Source organism: Dryas octopetala, chromosome 3 (assembly GCF_963921425.1).
Source record: "Dryas octopetala chromosome 3, drDryOcto1.1, whole genome shotgun sequence".
Lineage (NCBI taxonomy): Eukaryota > Viridiplantae > Streptophyta > Magnoliopsida > Rosales > Rosaceae > Dryas > Dryas octopetala.
This window is the reverse complement of record NC_141368.1, coordinates 16665110-16683535: the sequence shown is the minus strand read 5'-3', so window position 1 is coordinate 16683535 and position 18426 is coordinate 16665110. Positions and strand designations below refer to the sequence as shown.

Here is an 18426-nt window from a genome sequence, read left to right as displayed (position 1 = left end):
CCTAAATTAAAAAAAATTAGTGTATTACTGCTTTGATGAAAAACTATTAATATTTGATATTTAATCTTAATTTTTTTAATTAAAATATAAATAAAACTAAACGTGCGTATCATCTTAAATCAGAGTCATCATATTTATTCAAGTTGATATTTAACCAAATTTATGTGGACTCGAATCCTCTCATTCACTCATGTCTTAGCTTCCTCACTCACTAGTCATCAATGGCAATTAACACTTCCACTTCCACTTCCCCATCTCTTTCTCCTCCTCTGCTTTTCTCCAAAACCCATCACTCCTCCTTCCCTCGCTCTAACCCACACCCCAATTGTCTTAAATTCCACCGTTGTAGTTTTCCGACCGTTAGTTCGCGCCAAAACCCCCTCATCCTGAGCAGGTCTGGTACATGGGTTATGAATGCTTCATTAGTAAGAGCCGAAGCCTCTGGGAACACAAGAGAGCCCATGGTTCCTCCTTACAATGTGCTCATCACTGGTTCAACCAAAGGTCACTCACCACCACCCTTCCATATTTTCCTTTTTCTTTTTATTCCAAAAATATAATTTTGGGTTTGCTGATTTTGAGTGTTTTTGATATGCTTTTCATTTATCTTTGATAGGGTTCTTGTACAATGTACATTGTATATTTTTCTTCTGACTTGTGACTGGCTTTTTCTGGTGTGGAGACTGCACTCTGTACAATACATATTAAACTAATTTAGAAACAGAATACAAGACACTATTATATAGGGAAATTCCAACTCGATAACTTTATTTGGATATTGGATTGTATTCTGCTTATACTTGTCAATGTCATGCATCAAAATTGCACATGACCCGCGCTATCATTTATTATGTGTTCTACAAGTTTATTTATTTTATATGTCTTTTCGTTCTAATACGCCCTTTATTTTCCCCTTATCTTTAAATTAGGAATAGGATATGCTCTGGCCAAAGAGTTTCTAAAAGCAGGAGATAATGTCATAATTTGCTCAAGATCAGGTATGTTCCGTCTTAGTGTGCCTATTCTGAAAGCTCCTTGGAATTTGACTTCATTGATCCATGGTTAAAAGTTTTGTGGTTGGGTGAGATGTATCTCTATCCATTTTGGTAGTTTTACTTCTGATTGTAGTTAATATGTCAAATCTAAAAAGGGTCAGTTGGCTAAATATGCCACACTCACCTTTGTTGGGTGAGTGCCGTGTGTATATCAAGACATATGGCTGGTATAATTTGTGGTACCTCCATAGGGTTGGCTCACTTGGCCAACCCTCAAAATAAAAAATATCAAATCAATATATGCAAGTGTTGATGATCAATAAATTTCATAATATATGGGCTATTAAGGCTTATTGGAACATATTAACTAGTAAGAAAACAATCACTTCCAATGTTTAATCTCGAAGCAATTTAGGATACAATTTTAGAATAATATGGTTTTAAAATAGTCATTTCCTATGGGTTTGTCGTGATGCTACATGGGTCCAAAGTTGGTAAAGTACCTGTGTCAGAAACCACATGTGTGACAAGGGGATTGGGTTTAGGATGCATTTTTGACATTCCAGTTTTGGAAAACTAAGCAACAAGTTTCAAAAGGCTAAATGTCACTAATGGTCCTCGTGGTTTCCCTCATATTTCAATCTTAATCTCATGGTTTCTATATGTTTAATCGTACCATCATGGTTTAAAATGTTTTCAATCCTACTAAAAAATCAGAATTTCCTCAAAAGACCATCAAATAAGGTGCACATGCAGGTCACGTGGAGGGTGGAATCGTCCTTTCAGGCCATCAGTTGCAAATCCCGCACATGCGGATCATGATTCTACCCCCACGTGACCTGTGTGCGCGCTTTATTTTGACGGAAATTTTTTAGCAAGATTGAAAATGTTTTAAGCCAAAATGGTATGATTGTAGCAATTGAAACCACAAGAGTAAAATTGAAATATGAGGCAAACCACGAGGACCATTTGTGATATTTTGCCTTTCAAAACATTGGACTAAAGTAAGGACCTTTCATCGCTAGAGGTTCCCTTGGAATATAATTTTTCCCATGGGTATTAATAGCAACCATTATATTGTATTTTACATGGATTCTAGAAATGTAGGTGATTTACACTTTCATCCTTGTAGTTTTGGCTTTCATTCCAATTTAGTCCCTATAGTTTAAAGTTCAACAAACATACTCTTAAAGTTTTTTAACAGTGTCAAATTTATCCAAATAAGATGTTGCATCAGTTTTTTGTTATAAAACGTGCATGATTTGCCAATTTTTATCTATCACATTTTCCATCCCTATAGTTTGACCTTAATTTGTCTTTAGCCCCTGTAGTTTGGCCTTGATTCCACTTTCCTTAGTGGTCCGTGCATATTCCGTTGACAAAAGTGGCAATATGTTTGGAGGAAGAGGAATAAGAGGACTTTTGAAGATTCCACTGGAATTGGAGTGGAGGAACTTTGGGAGAAAGTTAGATTCTAGTCTTCTATTTGGGCTTCAGTATCTTCTGAATTTCGGTTAATGATTGGAGAGCAGTTGCGCCTTAGTGTTAGCTTTTTCGTTTTTGCTTGTTAGGAAATTTTATGTTGGCCTGAAATTGAGATTTCTGTAGTTGTATTGTTTGTAGTAGATTCAGGTTCTACAACTGTATTGTTTATGGTGGGCATCTTGTGCTAGCATCTTCTACGTTGGTCATGGTACCATGGTGGTGGTTGTGGCCGTCTGGAAAAAAATGTCTACAAAGAGTATTTTGGGAACTATAGGGGTGTTTTGGGCAAAACAAAATTTTTTTGGATTTATATAGAGGTTGTGAAGAACAGTTGAGTGTGTTAATAAATTAGTTGTGTGCAAATAGAAATTGCCTAATAGTAATTGTAAACTAGGATGTAAAGGCTTGGTGGTTTTCACTCCTAGTCATTCTCTCATTTATCCCTCTCTCTCTCTCTCTCTATATATATATATATATATGTATATATATACATGTATATACATACAGTATTTATATTATCCCTATCTCCTTCTGTCTGCACATGTTGCCTATTTTTGTTGTATCTTATTCAAGTTTCTTCTATTAATATTTATTGTTGATATTAAATTACAGTTTACTAGATAATTTACTTTCTCAATGAATTTATGTAATCTGATACTTATGTTACATATTCAATGGGATTATAAAATCCTATCATAGAGGAGACATGATTTGAGAATGTATTTCAAATTTACTTTGAAGTTCCAAATGGTTGGTCTTTATACTAGCTTATCTTATTTTTCTCTTTTGAAACTTTTATCCATAGTTGAACGGGTTGAATCTGCTGTTCAGAGCCTTAGAGAAGAGTTTGGGGAGCAACATGCGTGGGTACCTCCTTTATGACCTTTTCATTATAATTATTAAATAATTTTCTTCCTTGTATGTGTGTGTGTTTGCGCGCGCGCGTGCACAATGGTTTTCTCTTGTGTTCTCCTTCCTGGCTTCTTACATTGTTGCTTGTACTTCATACTGTTGGCTCTAAATCACTTTTGACTTCTTCCTTTTGCAGGGTACCAAATGTGATGTTAGAGAAGGGCAGGATGTGAAGGATTTGGTTGCTTTTGCACAAAAGAACTTGAAATATATTGATATATGGGTATTAATGTCAGATCCTTGTCTTTGTCACCCACAACCGTTCATTTTTATTTTTCTGTTATTTATTTATAGCTGGTTCAGAATTATTTACTAAAATCAAGACTGGGCTAGCCGTTCCTGTGGATTAATGATATGAACTCAGTCTTCCAAGTGCCTATAAGTTCGATAGTCTTGTTGTTTTTTTATTTTTTATTTTATTCATATAAATATCCTTTAGCATATAGTTCTGATGCCGCAATCCTTTAAGACAATATTGCTTGCTGACTGCTGAGTAATGTCCAATTACCCCGAGCACTATTTTCGACTATAAAGAGTAGTGTGAATGTTTTTGAAGAATCATATACAATTGTATTGTTAACTTGGTTGTCTAGCACCGAAATAACTAACTTAGAAACAGTGATATGAAAAACTAAATGGGTGGCCCAGTGTACGGAGCTTCCACCGTTTCAGGGTCTGGGAAGGAATATATGCATGCAAAACTATTAGTTTTAATTCTTAAGTTAGTCACTTGCTGCATATCACATATTATTATTTGGAGTCAGATACTTCTTCCGGGTACTTCCTAGCTGAATCAAACTAGAAATTATCCACAATTCCAAAATTCCAACTCAATAATGTATTTCTCCATTGCTGGATCACAGATGGATCATGTGGTGGGTTAATTTAATGCTAGGATTTCCATTTTCTGCCGTAGCTGTTAATATTTTTCCAACCAATTGCTGTCCTTCCTTTCCCTATTTCTTTCCTTCCTCCCTCCCTCACTCTCAATTCATATCGCACAAGTGCTATAAACATGGCATGCAATGTTGTCAGTTCTCTTGATGATTCTTTCTTTTATCTTCATTAAAAAGATTTGATCATGTGTTTTGAGGAAGATTTAATTATATCTTACTCTATGGTGAGAATGATGCAGATTAATAATGCAGGATCGAATGCATATAGCTATAAACCACTGGCAGAGGCTTCGGATGAAGATCTTATGTGAGTTTCATGCCCTCATTTCTTTTGTTTTTTAGTTTCATTGAAAATTTTTCAAATCATATATGTAATCCTTTCAATTGTTCATGATTTTGACACATTACATGCAGTGAAGTTGTCACTACAAATACGCTTGGTTTGATGATATGTTGCCGTGAGGTAGAAAGTTCCCTTCTGTTTTCAATTGGCCTGTATTTAAACTGATTCTCATGAAAGATTATTGTCTTGTTGCTTAGGCAATAAAGATGATGTTGAACCAGCCTCGTGGTGGTCATATTTTCAACATTGATGGAGCTGGCTCTGATGGAAGACCAACCCCGAGGTGCTATATTGGTTTCTCTTAGCTTTAAATATCCCTAGTTGGGTAGAGAGCTTTGGTTCATATGACTTGTGTCATGCTGCTTCTTTGCTTTTATCTTGTCTTGACAACCATATTCTTGAAATAGTGGAAACAATTTATGGACGTTTTTCTGGTAAATGGCTGCACATAAGTAGGCAACATTGAAACTACCTACATAAGATCTAAAGAAAGATCTTACAACCCTGGATCTGAGTTACCAATGGTTATCCAGTTAGCACCACTGGACTATCTAGTCAAGTGGTATCTCTCACTATATAGAAGTGAAATTAAGGGGAACATAAAATTTTAATTTTCTATAATGGAGCTTATAGCCATATAACTAAAATCTTTGTTTTCCTTATTTTTTGTTAATTTCTCAATGGCGAAAACTAATCTTACCCTTCTCCTTCCTTATAAGTGGTATCTATCACATGAATCTGTCAAGATGCAATTTCTGGAACAGTGTTTCATGATACTTCTTTCTTTCTTTTTGTTTATTTCCATAGGTTTGCTGCATATGGGGCAACAAAGCGTAGTGTGGTGCATTTAACAAAATCATTACAGGTACACCTGACGACTTGGTTGATTGTTGCATGCTGTTGAATTATGAGGTCACAAGGTTTTGTTGTCTTCTTTGTACTTATAATAAATATATTAATGTGCTAATATTAATCTGTTTTTGTGTCATGGAGTTTTTTTAGGTTTAGAAGAAAATAACATGGCTATAAAATTGCTTGACTCAATATGAGACCAAGCTATACATATTTATATTAGAGATATTTACACCATAATGACAGAAATACCCCTAAAAGTGAAACCCAAATAAAAACCGATAAAAGACACTGATAGATAAAACCAAAAAAACTATGCTACACATGGTTTCCAACAGGTTTGAAAGGTGACTGTTATGGTTGCTGGTATGGTTACCATCTAACCTGCCTGTACTTTGTGTATACCATCAGGAAAAAGTAGCAATTCTGAACCATCAATTTAGGTTCATTTTTAGTATAACGTTGCATTTGAATTTTATATAAGCTGCTTAAGTCTATCTTGTTCGTAAAATTTAGGCTAAAAATACACACCCTCCTGCAAGGCTATACAACCAAAGGTCAATATTTGCAACATACCACTTGTACTACAGAAAATAGGCAAATTGACCCCTGTACACCCAATGTTCATAAAAATGACAAAATTCTTAGCACCTTACTTGGATGTGACTACCTAGGGTCTAGGGCATACATGAAATAAAATGAATGAAAATTTAGTTTAGCCGTTTAGGTTGGAGAATATAAAAATAAAATAGTTAAAATTGTAAAACTCTCATCCATGTTACAGTTTTTAGGTGAATTGGAGTTAGTTTATATATGCTCTAGTTGTCATGTGTTTGTCACATGCTGATTGATAACTTCATTCTTCCATCTCTCTCTCTCTCTCTCTCTCTCTCTCTCTCTCTCTCTCTCTCTCTATATATATATATATATGAGCTTCCATTAAGGGAACCTTTAACGGATCTCTAGTGGGGACTACTCCAAATTGTAGTTCGAAGATTGAAACCATCTAATTTTTAGGTCTTCATTCAAGCATTATCCTTACAAAAAATTAGACAAACTGGAAACCATAAGATATTGAATTGAGACAAGATAAATAGACAAACCCACATTCAATACATCACTCCCTCCCCAATCAAGAAGACCAAACTAAAAGAAATGTCTCTAAAATGTTTTGACAAAGAAGCCCAAGGATGCCAAAAGTCTGCTCCTCCCTCGCAGAAAATCCACCTCCTCCCTCTTGTCTTCTAAAATCATATTGTTCTTTCCATCGGAGCTGCCCAAAAAATCCCCAAAACCGCACAATGCCAGAAAATGTTAGCCTTCTTATTCGAAATAACCCCCATTGGGTTTTCTGCCAACAAGGAGTAACCTTTTTTAGGTAGCACACCCACAATTCCAAACGCATGAATCAGTCTCCACCATATATGAGTGCTAAAAGGGAAAGGAAGAAATATAAGATCAATACTCAGTGCGACGTAGAAATTGTGGGTTTTATTTGGTACAGTTTCTGTTTTTTTCATTATTTTTTTATGCCATTATATTGTGAAATTCTGCTCCCAAATAACTCTATATAATACATAACTCTTAGACTTTCTCAGGCAGAACTGCAGATGCAAGATTTCAAAAATGTCATAGTACATAACCTGTCGGTATGTAACTCTGCACTCAATGAATTTTTTTTTCTCTCTTTAAAAAAATTAATTTTTCAAACACTTCTATGTCAACTTATGAGATTTAATCTTTGTGTTGTTGGTATTATGCTACCCCATGATGCATCTGTTGAGAGAAAGAGCTCACATTGAAAATGTGAGGCCTTGCATAGTGGCTTATAAGGGTTTGAGTTACTCCTCCCATTGCTAATTGGTTTTGGGATGGATGCCTAGATTTCTTCATGGTATCAGAGCAGGTTATCCACATGTTAGGCTCAATGGCCACACGTGCTTCCACATCAGCCAATATAAATTGTCGACGTGTGGCGTCACTCAAGCCTAACACGTGGAGGGCTACTCCTCTCATTGCCAATTGATTTTGGGATGGATACCAAGATTCCTTCAGCATCAATTGTACCCTCTCAGCTTTGCTTGTCATTGGCTGAAAACTTCAATTTGTAGATGCTCTTTGGGTTATTATAAAAGTGGAGGTTTTTGACTGGATCAGGTTGAAATTGTTAATTTTTTTGTTCACTTGCAATAGGATCAAAGATAAAATACAGTGTTTAGTGGACTTTTAAGTAACCCTACAGTTTTATATTATAATTCTTTTAAACTTACGAGTTAAAATCTTCTAGTTATTACATTACATAAGATGGTCATAGGATTAATTTCTAAAGTATTATAGTTGTGGTTTACAACTACAGAAAATGATAATTCATTATGGCTCTATTGTTTGAGCAATCAACCAATTCAAAGCATAATAAAATGGTTTCCAAAACTAGATCAATTAGATGGCATAAACCATATGATCATGATTTTTCATAGTCTTTCACAATCTGCAATGTGAAACCTAACTCTTTGCCAATGTATGGCCTTCCCCATTTAATACCCAATTTCCATATGTTTCAAGTTTGTGTTATGTATATATCTTACTATCAGCTAATCTTGCCTCTTTATCATACCCTTTCATGGTGAAATATTCTTTCCATGAACAAATGCAGTGGCTTATGTAGTTTGAGAGAGATGTGATTCAGTTTCTTTGGTTATGGAAAAATATTTCATTCTTCTACTGAAGCCAATTTTGTGGTGTTGCAGCCAGGAATGGTTACAACTGATCTTCTCATGTCTGGTGCAACTACGAAGCAGGTCATATAAGCCTCATAGAATTGATGTCTTACTCATCTTCTGCTTGTGTCTGATTAAAAGAACCTGTTTCTTGCAGGCAAAGTTTTTCATTAATGTTTTGGCAGAGCCACCTGAAGTTGTAAGAAATCCTTCATAATCCAAGAATTTGTGATGTATGAGTCCTCTCTATGATGCTTCTGTTTTACCATAGGATGATTTGTGGTCATTCACAAGCCATTTGATCTATTCTGATTATAAAATTACCAAGGTTATTATTATGTTGTATGGTTTATAATGTTAGTGATATACTGGTATAGTTAGAGAAGTGAAGGGCCTTTGCAAATGAAATTTGGTCTCTGGTATGTATAGATGGAATGTGAGGTAGTGGATTCAAATCCCATTGGGTCTGAGAGTTAAATCTGCAAAAGAAATTGCACATACACATGAGTATATATATATAGAGGGAACATGGGTGCAGATCATATCAATGTGTGTTTTTTTTTTTTTTTTTTTTTTTTTTTTTTTTTTTTTTTTTTTTTTCTGATCTCCCTTCTTCCTGGATTATGTATCTTGTTTTCTTTCCTTAAATCTTCTTTGTGGGTTGGACATGGTGTCACAGGTTGCTGAGTATCTTGTTCCAAATATAAGATCCATCCCTGCCAATGGATCAATGAAGCCCACATACATTCGTTTCCTTACTGGGATGAAAGCGTACTCCCAGATTTTTTCAGTTAAGTAAACAAAAAAACCCAGAATCCCTAATGTCATTGCAACTAAGGAGACCATGACAAATACCTTATCTCATTATTATAGCATTTTTATTTGAAAATAATGGTGACCGTTCTTTTTCCCTTTCACTTGATCCACAGAGATTTGCTTTTGGTGCAAGAAGAAACAGATATGTGCTTGAAGATTGAATAGCATGACAGTGTAATCAATTTATTTGATTTTTTAATGTAAATTACAGATTCCTTGTGTAATAATATTTTCAAACTTCTCTTGAACATATTTTGATGTGGTGTATATTTCTTTTGTTTCATTAAAAATAAAAGTAAAAATAATTGGTGTATATTGCTTTGCTGCTGCTTTTCTGGAGCAGGCTGCAGCTTAGATAAATATATTATGCTTTGGATTATAGTAGAACCTTTTAATAGTTTATAAGTTACATATATTCCGTGCAGGTTTTTCAGCATGCATTCTTGCCCAATTTGTTTTACTATTAAAGAACTAGCATGCCGGTTGGTTTCTCTTTCTTCTGCTCTTTCTGGAGACTATTTACTTATTCTGTTTCCCTTTTCCTTGGCCCCTTCCTATGCCTTCATATAGATATATAGTCTGTAGCTGCACCAGTATCCTCTCTTTGCACACCTTTGTTTCTTTTCCTCAAGTACAGTGCAGTTTGGTTGGGTTTTGCTGCAACTCTCTTCAGTTTGGTTAAATTTATTAAAAATCATTTCTGCTTGGTTTCATATATAATATCCATATATAATAAGATTCATGATTGTGACTGAGCAGAAACATATATTCATTTAGAAACTATGCCTATCCTGTCTAAATGAAAAAGTATGCAATGTATTTGTGTCAGGACCATCTACCACTTAAAAATCCATGTAGGAAATTCAGGCAATCTAATGAGTGCAATCCTAGAAATCATAAGAGAAAAGTGTTTACCATATGGTAGGATGTCTCGATTTTTTTTTTCTTGGTATGATAGCCAATCAACTAAAGTTAGAAGTTAGAGAATAGGAAAATCTTTGTGAAGAATTTATGGAGTTAAAATTTCGAGTGAGTCTTCCATGGGCATCTCTCACGACTCACAATGAGGTGGGCCTCTTAACACATGGGACCCACCTCATTGTGAGAGATGTTCCATGAAAGACTTAGGCGCTACAATTTTGATCTGTATTCAGGTATGTGTCGCATGTCTGACTAACAAACTTCCACAAATGTGCTTCCAAATTGAATAAGAGGAATTAATTTTTCATATATTGCTTTGGAAAATGTAATACGACTTTCTACTTTCCTATTTACTTTTCCTCACATGGAAGTTACATCATAGAATCCTTCCAAAATGTATTGTTTGACCTCATAGGGAAATAACAGATTATGAATATTTTATAATATGCAAATGGAAGTTACACATAAATATGCACACAGATTATGAATATTTTACATTTCTTCTATTTAATACTCCGCAAGAGCCAAAATTCTGGCCAACATTCATGCCAAAAGCAATTTAGATGTGTTTACTTCTTATGCAAACCACTCCAGCTACCTTCAAAGTACAATTACTTCTTGTTGGTGATGCAATTCCAATTAATTGGTCATGTCTTGTACTTCAAACCTTTCCTCCATGATTGAAAGAACTTGCTACGTAGGTTCTGACATTATTTTGAACTTTTTATACCTATAATGTTTATGATAGAATAGTATTTTTCATGTAAATGAAAAGATAATAGTATTATTTAGATTAGTACATTATCTAGATCTTCAACTAAGATATTCACCAAATAGTGCAGCCCTGCTGAGAAAGCATACAAAAATTCCATGATTAAACTTCATGCACTGTGCATAGCATGTGTGCTTGCTAATAGTTTCTACCATTCAATCAAGTATTGTTTACAGACTTAAATGTTTCCTCTACAGTTTCTTCAAAAACTAGTGACTCACATTATATCCCAACTGTATCTATCAGACTGACATCTTTGACTGAACAAAAAGAAAATGATTTACATATAAACGTTTCTCTAAAGACATCTTTGACATCTTTAATGTTTTTTCAAGTATTTACTTCTGTTACACTATAAACTGCAAGAATTTTGTATGACTGAATGAATACACATAATTGCAAGGATGATCAGTTATGAAGTGCGTTTGTCTCCCTGCTGGAACTGCTTGTAGAGAACAACCATTATGTCGGTCAATGTCATCTCTTCTGATCCCTCTGGAGCTCGTGAGATGCAAAGAAATGCCATGAAAACCTGTAATAGAAATCAGTTTTATCTGTTTGCTTGGCTCCTTCACTTGTCAATCTGTGAATGTGATGATAACTTGACAGCTGACTGATCATGAGCATGATCATCAAGACCATACTTGGAAGTCTGATATTCTAAATTACCATGATTCATAAGATGAAAAGGAATCTCAGGAATTTTTACAAAGAAAAAGGAAGCAGGTTAATATGGGATCAGGCAACCTGTGGTAAAGATAGAGCCACAAACTCACAATTAATTCTCTAGTGAAATGACATATGCCCTATCTTCGCCACCAATTTGCAAACATATCATTCTAATATCCAAATTGCCCAAACATATCACTGTACAAATTCCCAAAAAAGTTAACAACTCTAATGAATAAACGATCAGAGTAATAATGTTTTAAATAAAGGTCCATTGACTTTAGGTACCAAATTATAATGTTTTTTCATTTCAACTACTAAAACATTTATGTCATTTCATTTTAAGTACTAAATTTCAGTTTAGGTACCAACTTTAAAAAACATAGTTATATCAAACTGTGATTGTCTAACAGACATAACTTTTTTATTGATTTATTATTTTTTCAATATTTGCAAGGCTTAAACTTTAATATTTAGTCTTTGGGTTATAGGACTTCATCCCCCAAACCAAAATCAAAAGTATGAAACCCTTAAAAATTTTGATTTTTTATAAATTTTAAATAGTCACAACTGTGACTGTTCGACAATTACAATTGTAACTGTTCGACAGTCACAACTATATAACAAACTAATTTGTGACCTAATCCAAAATGTTTTATTCTAGGTTAGTACCTAAACTAAAAAAAATTAGTGTCTTGCTGTTTTATTAAAAAACTATTGATATTTGGTATTTAATCATAATTTTCTATTTAAATAAAGATGATTGATGAATATACGTAGAAAGTATCACACAAACATTACTTCTCTATTTTTTCACACACAAAAGATTCTTTTGTGAAGTTTTGGTTATATTTCTATGAGTAGGGTTAAATACAAAAGTGGTCCACGAATTTTATTACGATTCTCGATTTGGTCCATTAACTATAAAAAATGTCAATTTAGTCTACGAATTTCTTAAGTTGTACCAAAGCAGTACAAACGTTAACTTCCATCAAATAAATTTAAGCCAAAATGTGACAAATGGACTGAAATACCCCTGAAAATGCAGTCACATGTTGTGCACATGACTAGTTCTGTTAATTTTTTTGATAGAAATTAATATTTGTACTGCTTTAGTACAATTTGGGAAATTCGTGGACCAAATTGACACTTTTTATAGTTAATGGATTAAATTAAGAATACAGTAAAGTTCGTGGACCATTTTTTTATTTAACCCATATGAGATTATAGGTAAGAATGACATGACCATTAGCACATCTTTATGATGAAAATAAGAGTAATGTATGTTAAAATTTGAACTCGTGTACGTGTACCTATTATTTTATCATAACTATAATTTAATGCTTCAATATGCTGACTTTTAGAATAATTTTTCTTACTTCTAGTCATTTCAATAGACTTGAGAGAGCCAATCTTAAGTCATGTTGCATGTTTTCAATTTTTATTAACTATTACTTCTATGACATGCTTACTAATCCATAATCGAGTTACGAGGAATTGAATTGAGGAGGAGTCAGAATCTGGATTCTCATTGAAGCTTTTTACTAAACTATCTAGGATCATAATAGGAATGGTATTGACTCCATATAAGTTATTTACTAATTCACTTGAATCGGAATTGAAACCAATTTGATTACTAAAATGCTCTTGTTCTAAATAAATTAGGTTGGGTTAAAGTGAATGAGCTAGGCAAACTTGGAATTGTAGAAATAATGTGAGAGTATAATGGAAAAAAAGAAAAAGAAATGGACTCCTGATGGGTTGTTTCTCCGGAAATCAGAATACCACCCCCCAACTAAGAATTTAACTCCTTATTTTAAATGGACTCTTGATGGGTTATTTCTCCAGAAATCAAAATACCACCTCTCACCTAAGAATCCAATTCCTGCAAAATAAAGAGTTGAATTCCTGATATCAAACATGAATAAATACATATGGTTAGTAAAGGGAGAGTACTAGTTTGTCAATCAAAAGTAAGCAAGTGATCGAAGAACCTTTTCGTGTTACAATTACAGCTTATTGACATATATATGTGACTACGGACAAACAGAAGAGGAGGGTACGTAATACCAAGGAATAAAATTTCAGGTTTTGAGGAAATTTCGATGAAAATTTCGACGGAAATTTCGAAGATTTTTAAATTTCGATAAAAATTATACGGAAACGACGGAAATTGCTATCAAAATACAGAAATTTTGAATGAAACTTTACCATATGTTTATTTAACATATTATCTACAACATTGATAAAAAAATATTGAAGAAACCAAATTCTATAGTAGGTTTCATGTGATATAAAATAAACATAATGCGTGCTGGAGGCAAATACTGTTAAATAAAATTAGTATATTATTTATACTCTATAATCTATACACTATACACTAAACTCTAATACTAAATTCTATATACTCTATATACTATAGTACTCTTTATATTCTATAATCTATACGCTAAACTTTATATACTATATATTATTTAGGATATATATATATAGTATAAGATATTAGGGTTTAGGCCTTCAGTGTATTTTTTTATTATTTTATATATAGAAATGTATTATGGTTAAAGTTTAAAAATAACTAAACGAAACCCTAAAAGAGTCAAACGAAACCCCAAACTTTTTTTTTTCTTCTTTTTTTTTTCTTTTCTTTTCTTTCTTTTTTTTTCTTTTTTTTTTCTTCTCTTTCCTTTCCTTTTTCTTTTCTTCCCGTGATTCTCGATCTTCTTCTTCAATTCTTCCCTATCTTTTCTCTCTCTCTCTCCCACTGTGCGCATATAGGCTCCCAGCCGCCATTGTGATATATCATATATCATCTCTTTCTTTTCTCTCGATCTCCTTCTCTCCTGTGCCAATCTCTCTATCCCTCCCCGATCTGATCTTCTCTCTTGATCTCTCCCTTCTCTCTCCTCCCTCCCAAATCACTTCGGTGGCTGGGTTTATAACCGCCAGCAAGGAGAATGTAGAAGACGGAGGTGGCTGGGTTCTTGAGCAAAATTTGATAATTTCGGCGAAATACTACTGAAAAATTGATGAACTAGTGTTAAAATTTTCATACCCTAAAAAAACGAAATTTTCGGCGAAATTCCGCCGAAAATTTCGAAATTTAACTCCTTGCGTAATACAAGCAAGCATTAATTAATATAGGATCGGCTGGGTACCGGTTTTTCTGCAACTGAGCCGGCTGGAATAGAGGGGTCTAAATCTGGACTTAAAAAAAAAAGACCCCTTTAACCAATTAAGCACAATTAGCAACAAAACTTTCATAAATAAGGGTATCGTCCTCATGTAAATTATAGCAAGTATTAGGAATTGCAACAAAAGGTAACCAAATAAATTTCCTTATAAGTCCATGAACTTTATCATGTTAGTTATGTTTCCACCAAACTTCTCATCCAAGGGTCTCAAATGTTATTATGCAGATTGAGAACTTCCTCCCATAAACTATATATGGCCTGCTTTTCCTTTTGAGGATAAACATATATACTGAATTTATGCAAACCAACTCACAACAAAATTTAAGTCAATAAGAACTATTATCACAAGGCACTCTATCTGTCATATATATAAAATGCATCATAAGCATCAGCCCTAGTGTCTAATAAAAAAAGTTACAAATCCACAAAGACCTTGTTGGAAAAAGAAATCCCAGTTGACGTTCCATGATGATGACTTCATCATTCATCATCAGAGCTATTGTTAAGGTCCCCATAAATACCATCCATGGCAGCACCAGAAAGTTGAATCCCTATTGAGGAAGATTCCTCTCCGGGTCCATCAAGGCCAGCAAACTGTCCACAAAAAGATCCAACAATCGGACCCATAGATGTTGAATCTGCAGCAGCACCGGCAATAGCAGAGGTCCTTCTGCGACAAGATTGCTGCTGATTGAACAATACAAGCAAAATTTGTCAAATAATCATAACTAACTAGTACAATAAGAATATAGGATCAGTATAAGTATCTAAGATAAATAGGCAAGGTCATGTTAAAAAGATGAGACAGGTTGGACACTTCATATAGCTGAACGAGTCAAGTAATTCAAAGCGAGCTAGTTGTGCCTCTTTTGCACCAATTGGTTTCTCATTGCATGTTCTCAGAAACACAATTCAATAAATCACATTCCCAAAATCTTATAAAGCAATGATTGAATTTGTGGCAATTAACAGTGCTCAAGAACAACACGTACTATATAAACTTACACTCGATCAATGGTGAGAAGCACTTGAACCACCTCTCATGTAATATAGTTTGCAAAAGTACATTTACCTTCAATAAAATAAATTGAACCCCAGATGATCCACCTTGTATGTAATCTAGCTAGTTTTCTTGTACAAGATATATATACAAGTGATCTTTGCAAGTACCAGAAAAATCAAGTAATGCACAAGTACAATGCAAAGGAAAAGAGCCGATTATGGATCAAATATCCGATATGGATAATTGACAGAGGGCATTGCTATGCGATTCTCTTATAAATCTACAGAAGAAATAAAGTTTATTTCTCATACCACATTAAATGGTACTATTGGCTGGAAAGGGAAAAAACAGTACTAATCAGGTACAACCAAACACGGATGACGTATGCCCTATCATCAGTTTTTCTAGCATGAGATGTGCGCATTTAATATATATGATTTTTCAGAAACCAGACACCAATTTTCAGCAAACCTCCAATCTTGTCGGTTTACCTCTAGGAATTGATTTTTTAACTTTCTATAACAACAAACAAAGCCTTTATAAAAAATATTTGGACAATATTTTATTACCAATGGCATGGAAAGGAAATTTTCTATGAAGGCAAAGTTTATTCATGGCACGTCTAGAGTTCAGAAATGATTGTTCTAATAAATTTCAACCATTCTTTTCAATGTGAAAGCAAAATTACCTCATCCATTTGCAAAATTCGTTCTTCACGCCACATCATGATCCCATCATGTTTTATCATATGCTGACATACCAAGCAGGACTCTCTCTGACAAATTAAAAACTTCTTGAGCCGCAAGGCTGGTTCAGTGATTGACTTGTCAAGATCTGGGGATAAGACAATGTGGTTTGGATATTGAGAGTCATCCATAAGCAGGCAGTGAGATATATTCAGCACTTCTAGATATTCCAATTTGTTCAGTGTATAAGCCAGAGCTCCTTTGCCCACCATAGTGTACCGAATACTTAGGATCTTAAGTCTTGGGGTAAAGGCAACAATGGCCCCTGCAAATTTTGCGACAAAAGGGCACATTATTTTAATCTTCGAGAAGTTCTTGCAATAAGTACCAATCGCGTTCATGATGCCAACAGGATCATCAGTACTTGGAGCAGTCAATGACTCAAGTCCTTTCCAGTTCTTTACAGCGTTTTCAAACCCAACAACTGTTATTTGAGTCCAGGCTGGTAGAACAAGCTTTTTGAGATTGGGGCTTCTGCAAGGAAGAGAGCATCAGACCATTTATTCCAATAAAACTTGTTTTATATAGTAAATTTAGGGAAGTGAACACTAACCTTTCAGCTGCATAGAGCAAGTGCTCATTTGTCATCAATATGTGGAAATTGAAAATCAAGCATGATATATTTCCACGACTAAAATTTAAGGCACTCTTTAAGATCCCCATCATTCTGTCACTCGACTCCTCATCATTAGACCAAGCATTCGGTTTTTGAGGAACGTTAAAGAAATGGGAATTTACCGTACTGAAATCAAGCTTCTTCCAAAGGATGGGGTCGAAGCAAGCTGCACGCCATGATGTACACACGCTAGAAATGGCAGAAGTCAAATCCATAACATTAAGAAGCATGAATATCTTTAGAAGGATATCACGCTCCATGTCTGCCCATTTGCGAACTGTTGAATCTTTATTGCACTCCATTTAAGAAGAGATTGTTCCTGCAGCCATCAAAGATTAAACCAGGTACTATGGATTGAAAAAAACAAATATTGAAAATCAGGTATCGAAGTGATCCATGAAAAACATTAGAACCTAACTTTGTTCTTCTCTAGTATTCCAAGAGAATCTGCTAGCACTTAATACTGCTGGATATTTAAGATCGTTCATTAAAACAATTTTTCAAGAAAAATTCAAAGCACCATATATATATATATATATATGTCAGACTTGCAAGACAATTGATGATTGGGAATGTAGGTATGTGCAAGCTGGACGGGAAATTGTTAAAAGATAAAATGTTCAGGGAACTAATTAAAACAGAATTTCAACAAGATATGGAAAGCTCTAATCTAAGTAACCAGTCCGGACTACAATAGAACTTTTTGGGATGTTATCTTTCTAACAGTGTGTATAACTTATTATGTTCATTGATGAAGAAATGCTTGGAAACTTACGCATATCCACATGCACTTTGTTTATGTATAAAACATAAATTCAGTTATGATATATTTAGAGAACAAATAGAATGGGAAAAAGCATATTAATTAGTTTAGGAGGAAGAGTTACAAGTATGATCTTCCATGTGCAGCATGATAATAAAGATCCTCACAGGCAATCATTCTGAAAGCAGAGAATGTTCTTCAATAGTTTGAGTTTATGACCATATCTAGTTCAGTGTTTTCTCTTCTCTGGATTTAGCATATCTACCAATAAAACGTTTAAATACAAAGTGACTAGAAAAGCTATGTTCTCCAAATTGAGCAGTCCAAAATGGATATGCGTGTTCAATATTATAAGTATGCTTTCCAAGAAAATTAGAGTTTGAAACTTCTCAAATAATAAAAGAAGCATGAGAAAAAAAAAATGTTGCCACACCAACTCTTAACCTAAAAGGGTCACTATGACAAACATACAAACAGATGCCAAAAACCACAGTACAAAAACAATTAAAGATGACTTTAAAAGGCACATAAAGTTTGTAACCATTGTAAGAAAAAAAGAGCAAGGCAAACGTATTGAGATTTTATTGCTTTGTGCAAAGTAACAGTAAACAAGTTCAATTCATGCAAAAAGCCCTAGCCAAGGAACGAAAACTTTCTCTATATGATAATGACGTGATACGTGTTGAATCATTGACTAGTGTGTAAATAAATATCTTGTAATTAGGG

The 18426-nt window shown here is 34.1% G+C and overlaps 1 protein-coding gene, 1 non-coding gene and 1 pseudogene across 4 annotated transcripts; 2 read left to right on the top strand and 1 right to left on the bottom strand.

Annotated features, from left to right (window-relative positions):
* The first annotated feature begins 175 nt into the window (after positions 1–175).
* NOL (NYC1-like protein) lies at positions 176–9619 on the top strand. 3 transcript variants are annotated; one of them, XM_086237150.1, is made up of 14 exons: positions 176–504; positions 930–998; positions 3286–3347; positions 3529–3615; positions 4528–4595; positions 4703–4751; positions 4829–4914; positions 5439–5496; positions 7082–7132; positions 8231–8281; positions 8358–8399; positions 8880–8990; positions 9130–9190; positions 9442–9619. In XM_086237150.1, the coding sequence occupies exons 1-13, from the start codon at positions 222–224 to the stop codon at positions 9175–9177; spliced, it is 1065 nt and encodes a 354-aa protein (XP_086093276.1). In that variant the 5' UTR covers positions 176–221; the 3' UTR covers positions 9178–9190; positions 9442–9619. The 3 variants fall into 3 exon arrangements, with proteins under 3 accessions (XP_086093276.1, XP_086093277.1, XP_086093274.1); XM_086237148.1 differs by lacking the exon at positions 9442–9619 and having other exon boundaries at positions 177–504; positions 9130–9329; XM_086237151.1 differs by lacking the exons at positions 9130–9190; positions 9442–9619 and having other exon boundaries at positions 8358–8433; positions 8880–8996.
* Positions 1145–1272, top strand: LOC147291405 (U11 spliceosomal RNA). Its single transcript, XR_015121588.1, has one exon. It is a non-coding gene; the product is annotated as a U11 spliceosomal RNA (small nuclear RNA).
* Positions 9620–15052: 5433 nt separating the features above from the next.
* Positions 15053–17239, bottom strand: LOC147291403 (F-box/LRR-repeat protein At3g48880 pseudogene; annotated as a pseudogene).
* Positions 17240–18426: the final 1187 nt, after the last annotated feature.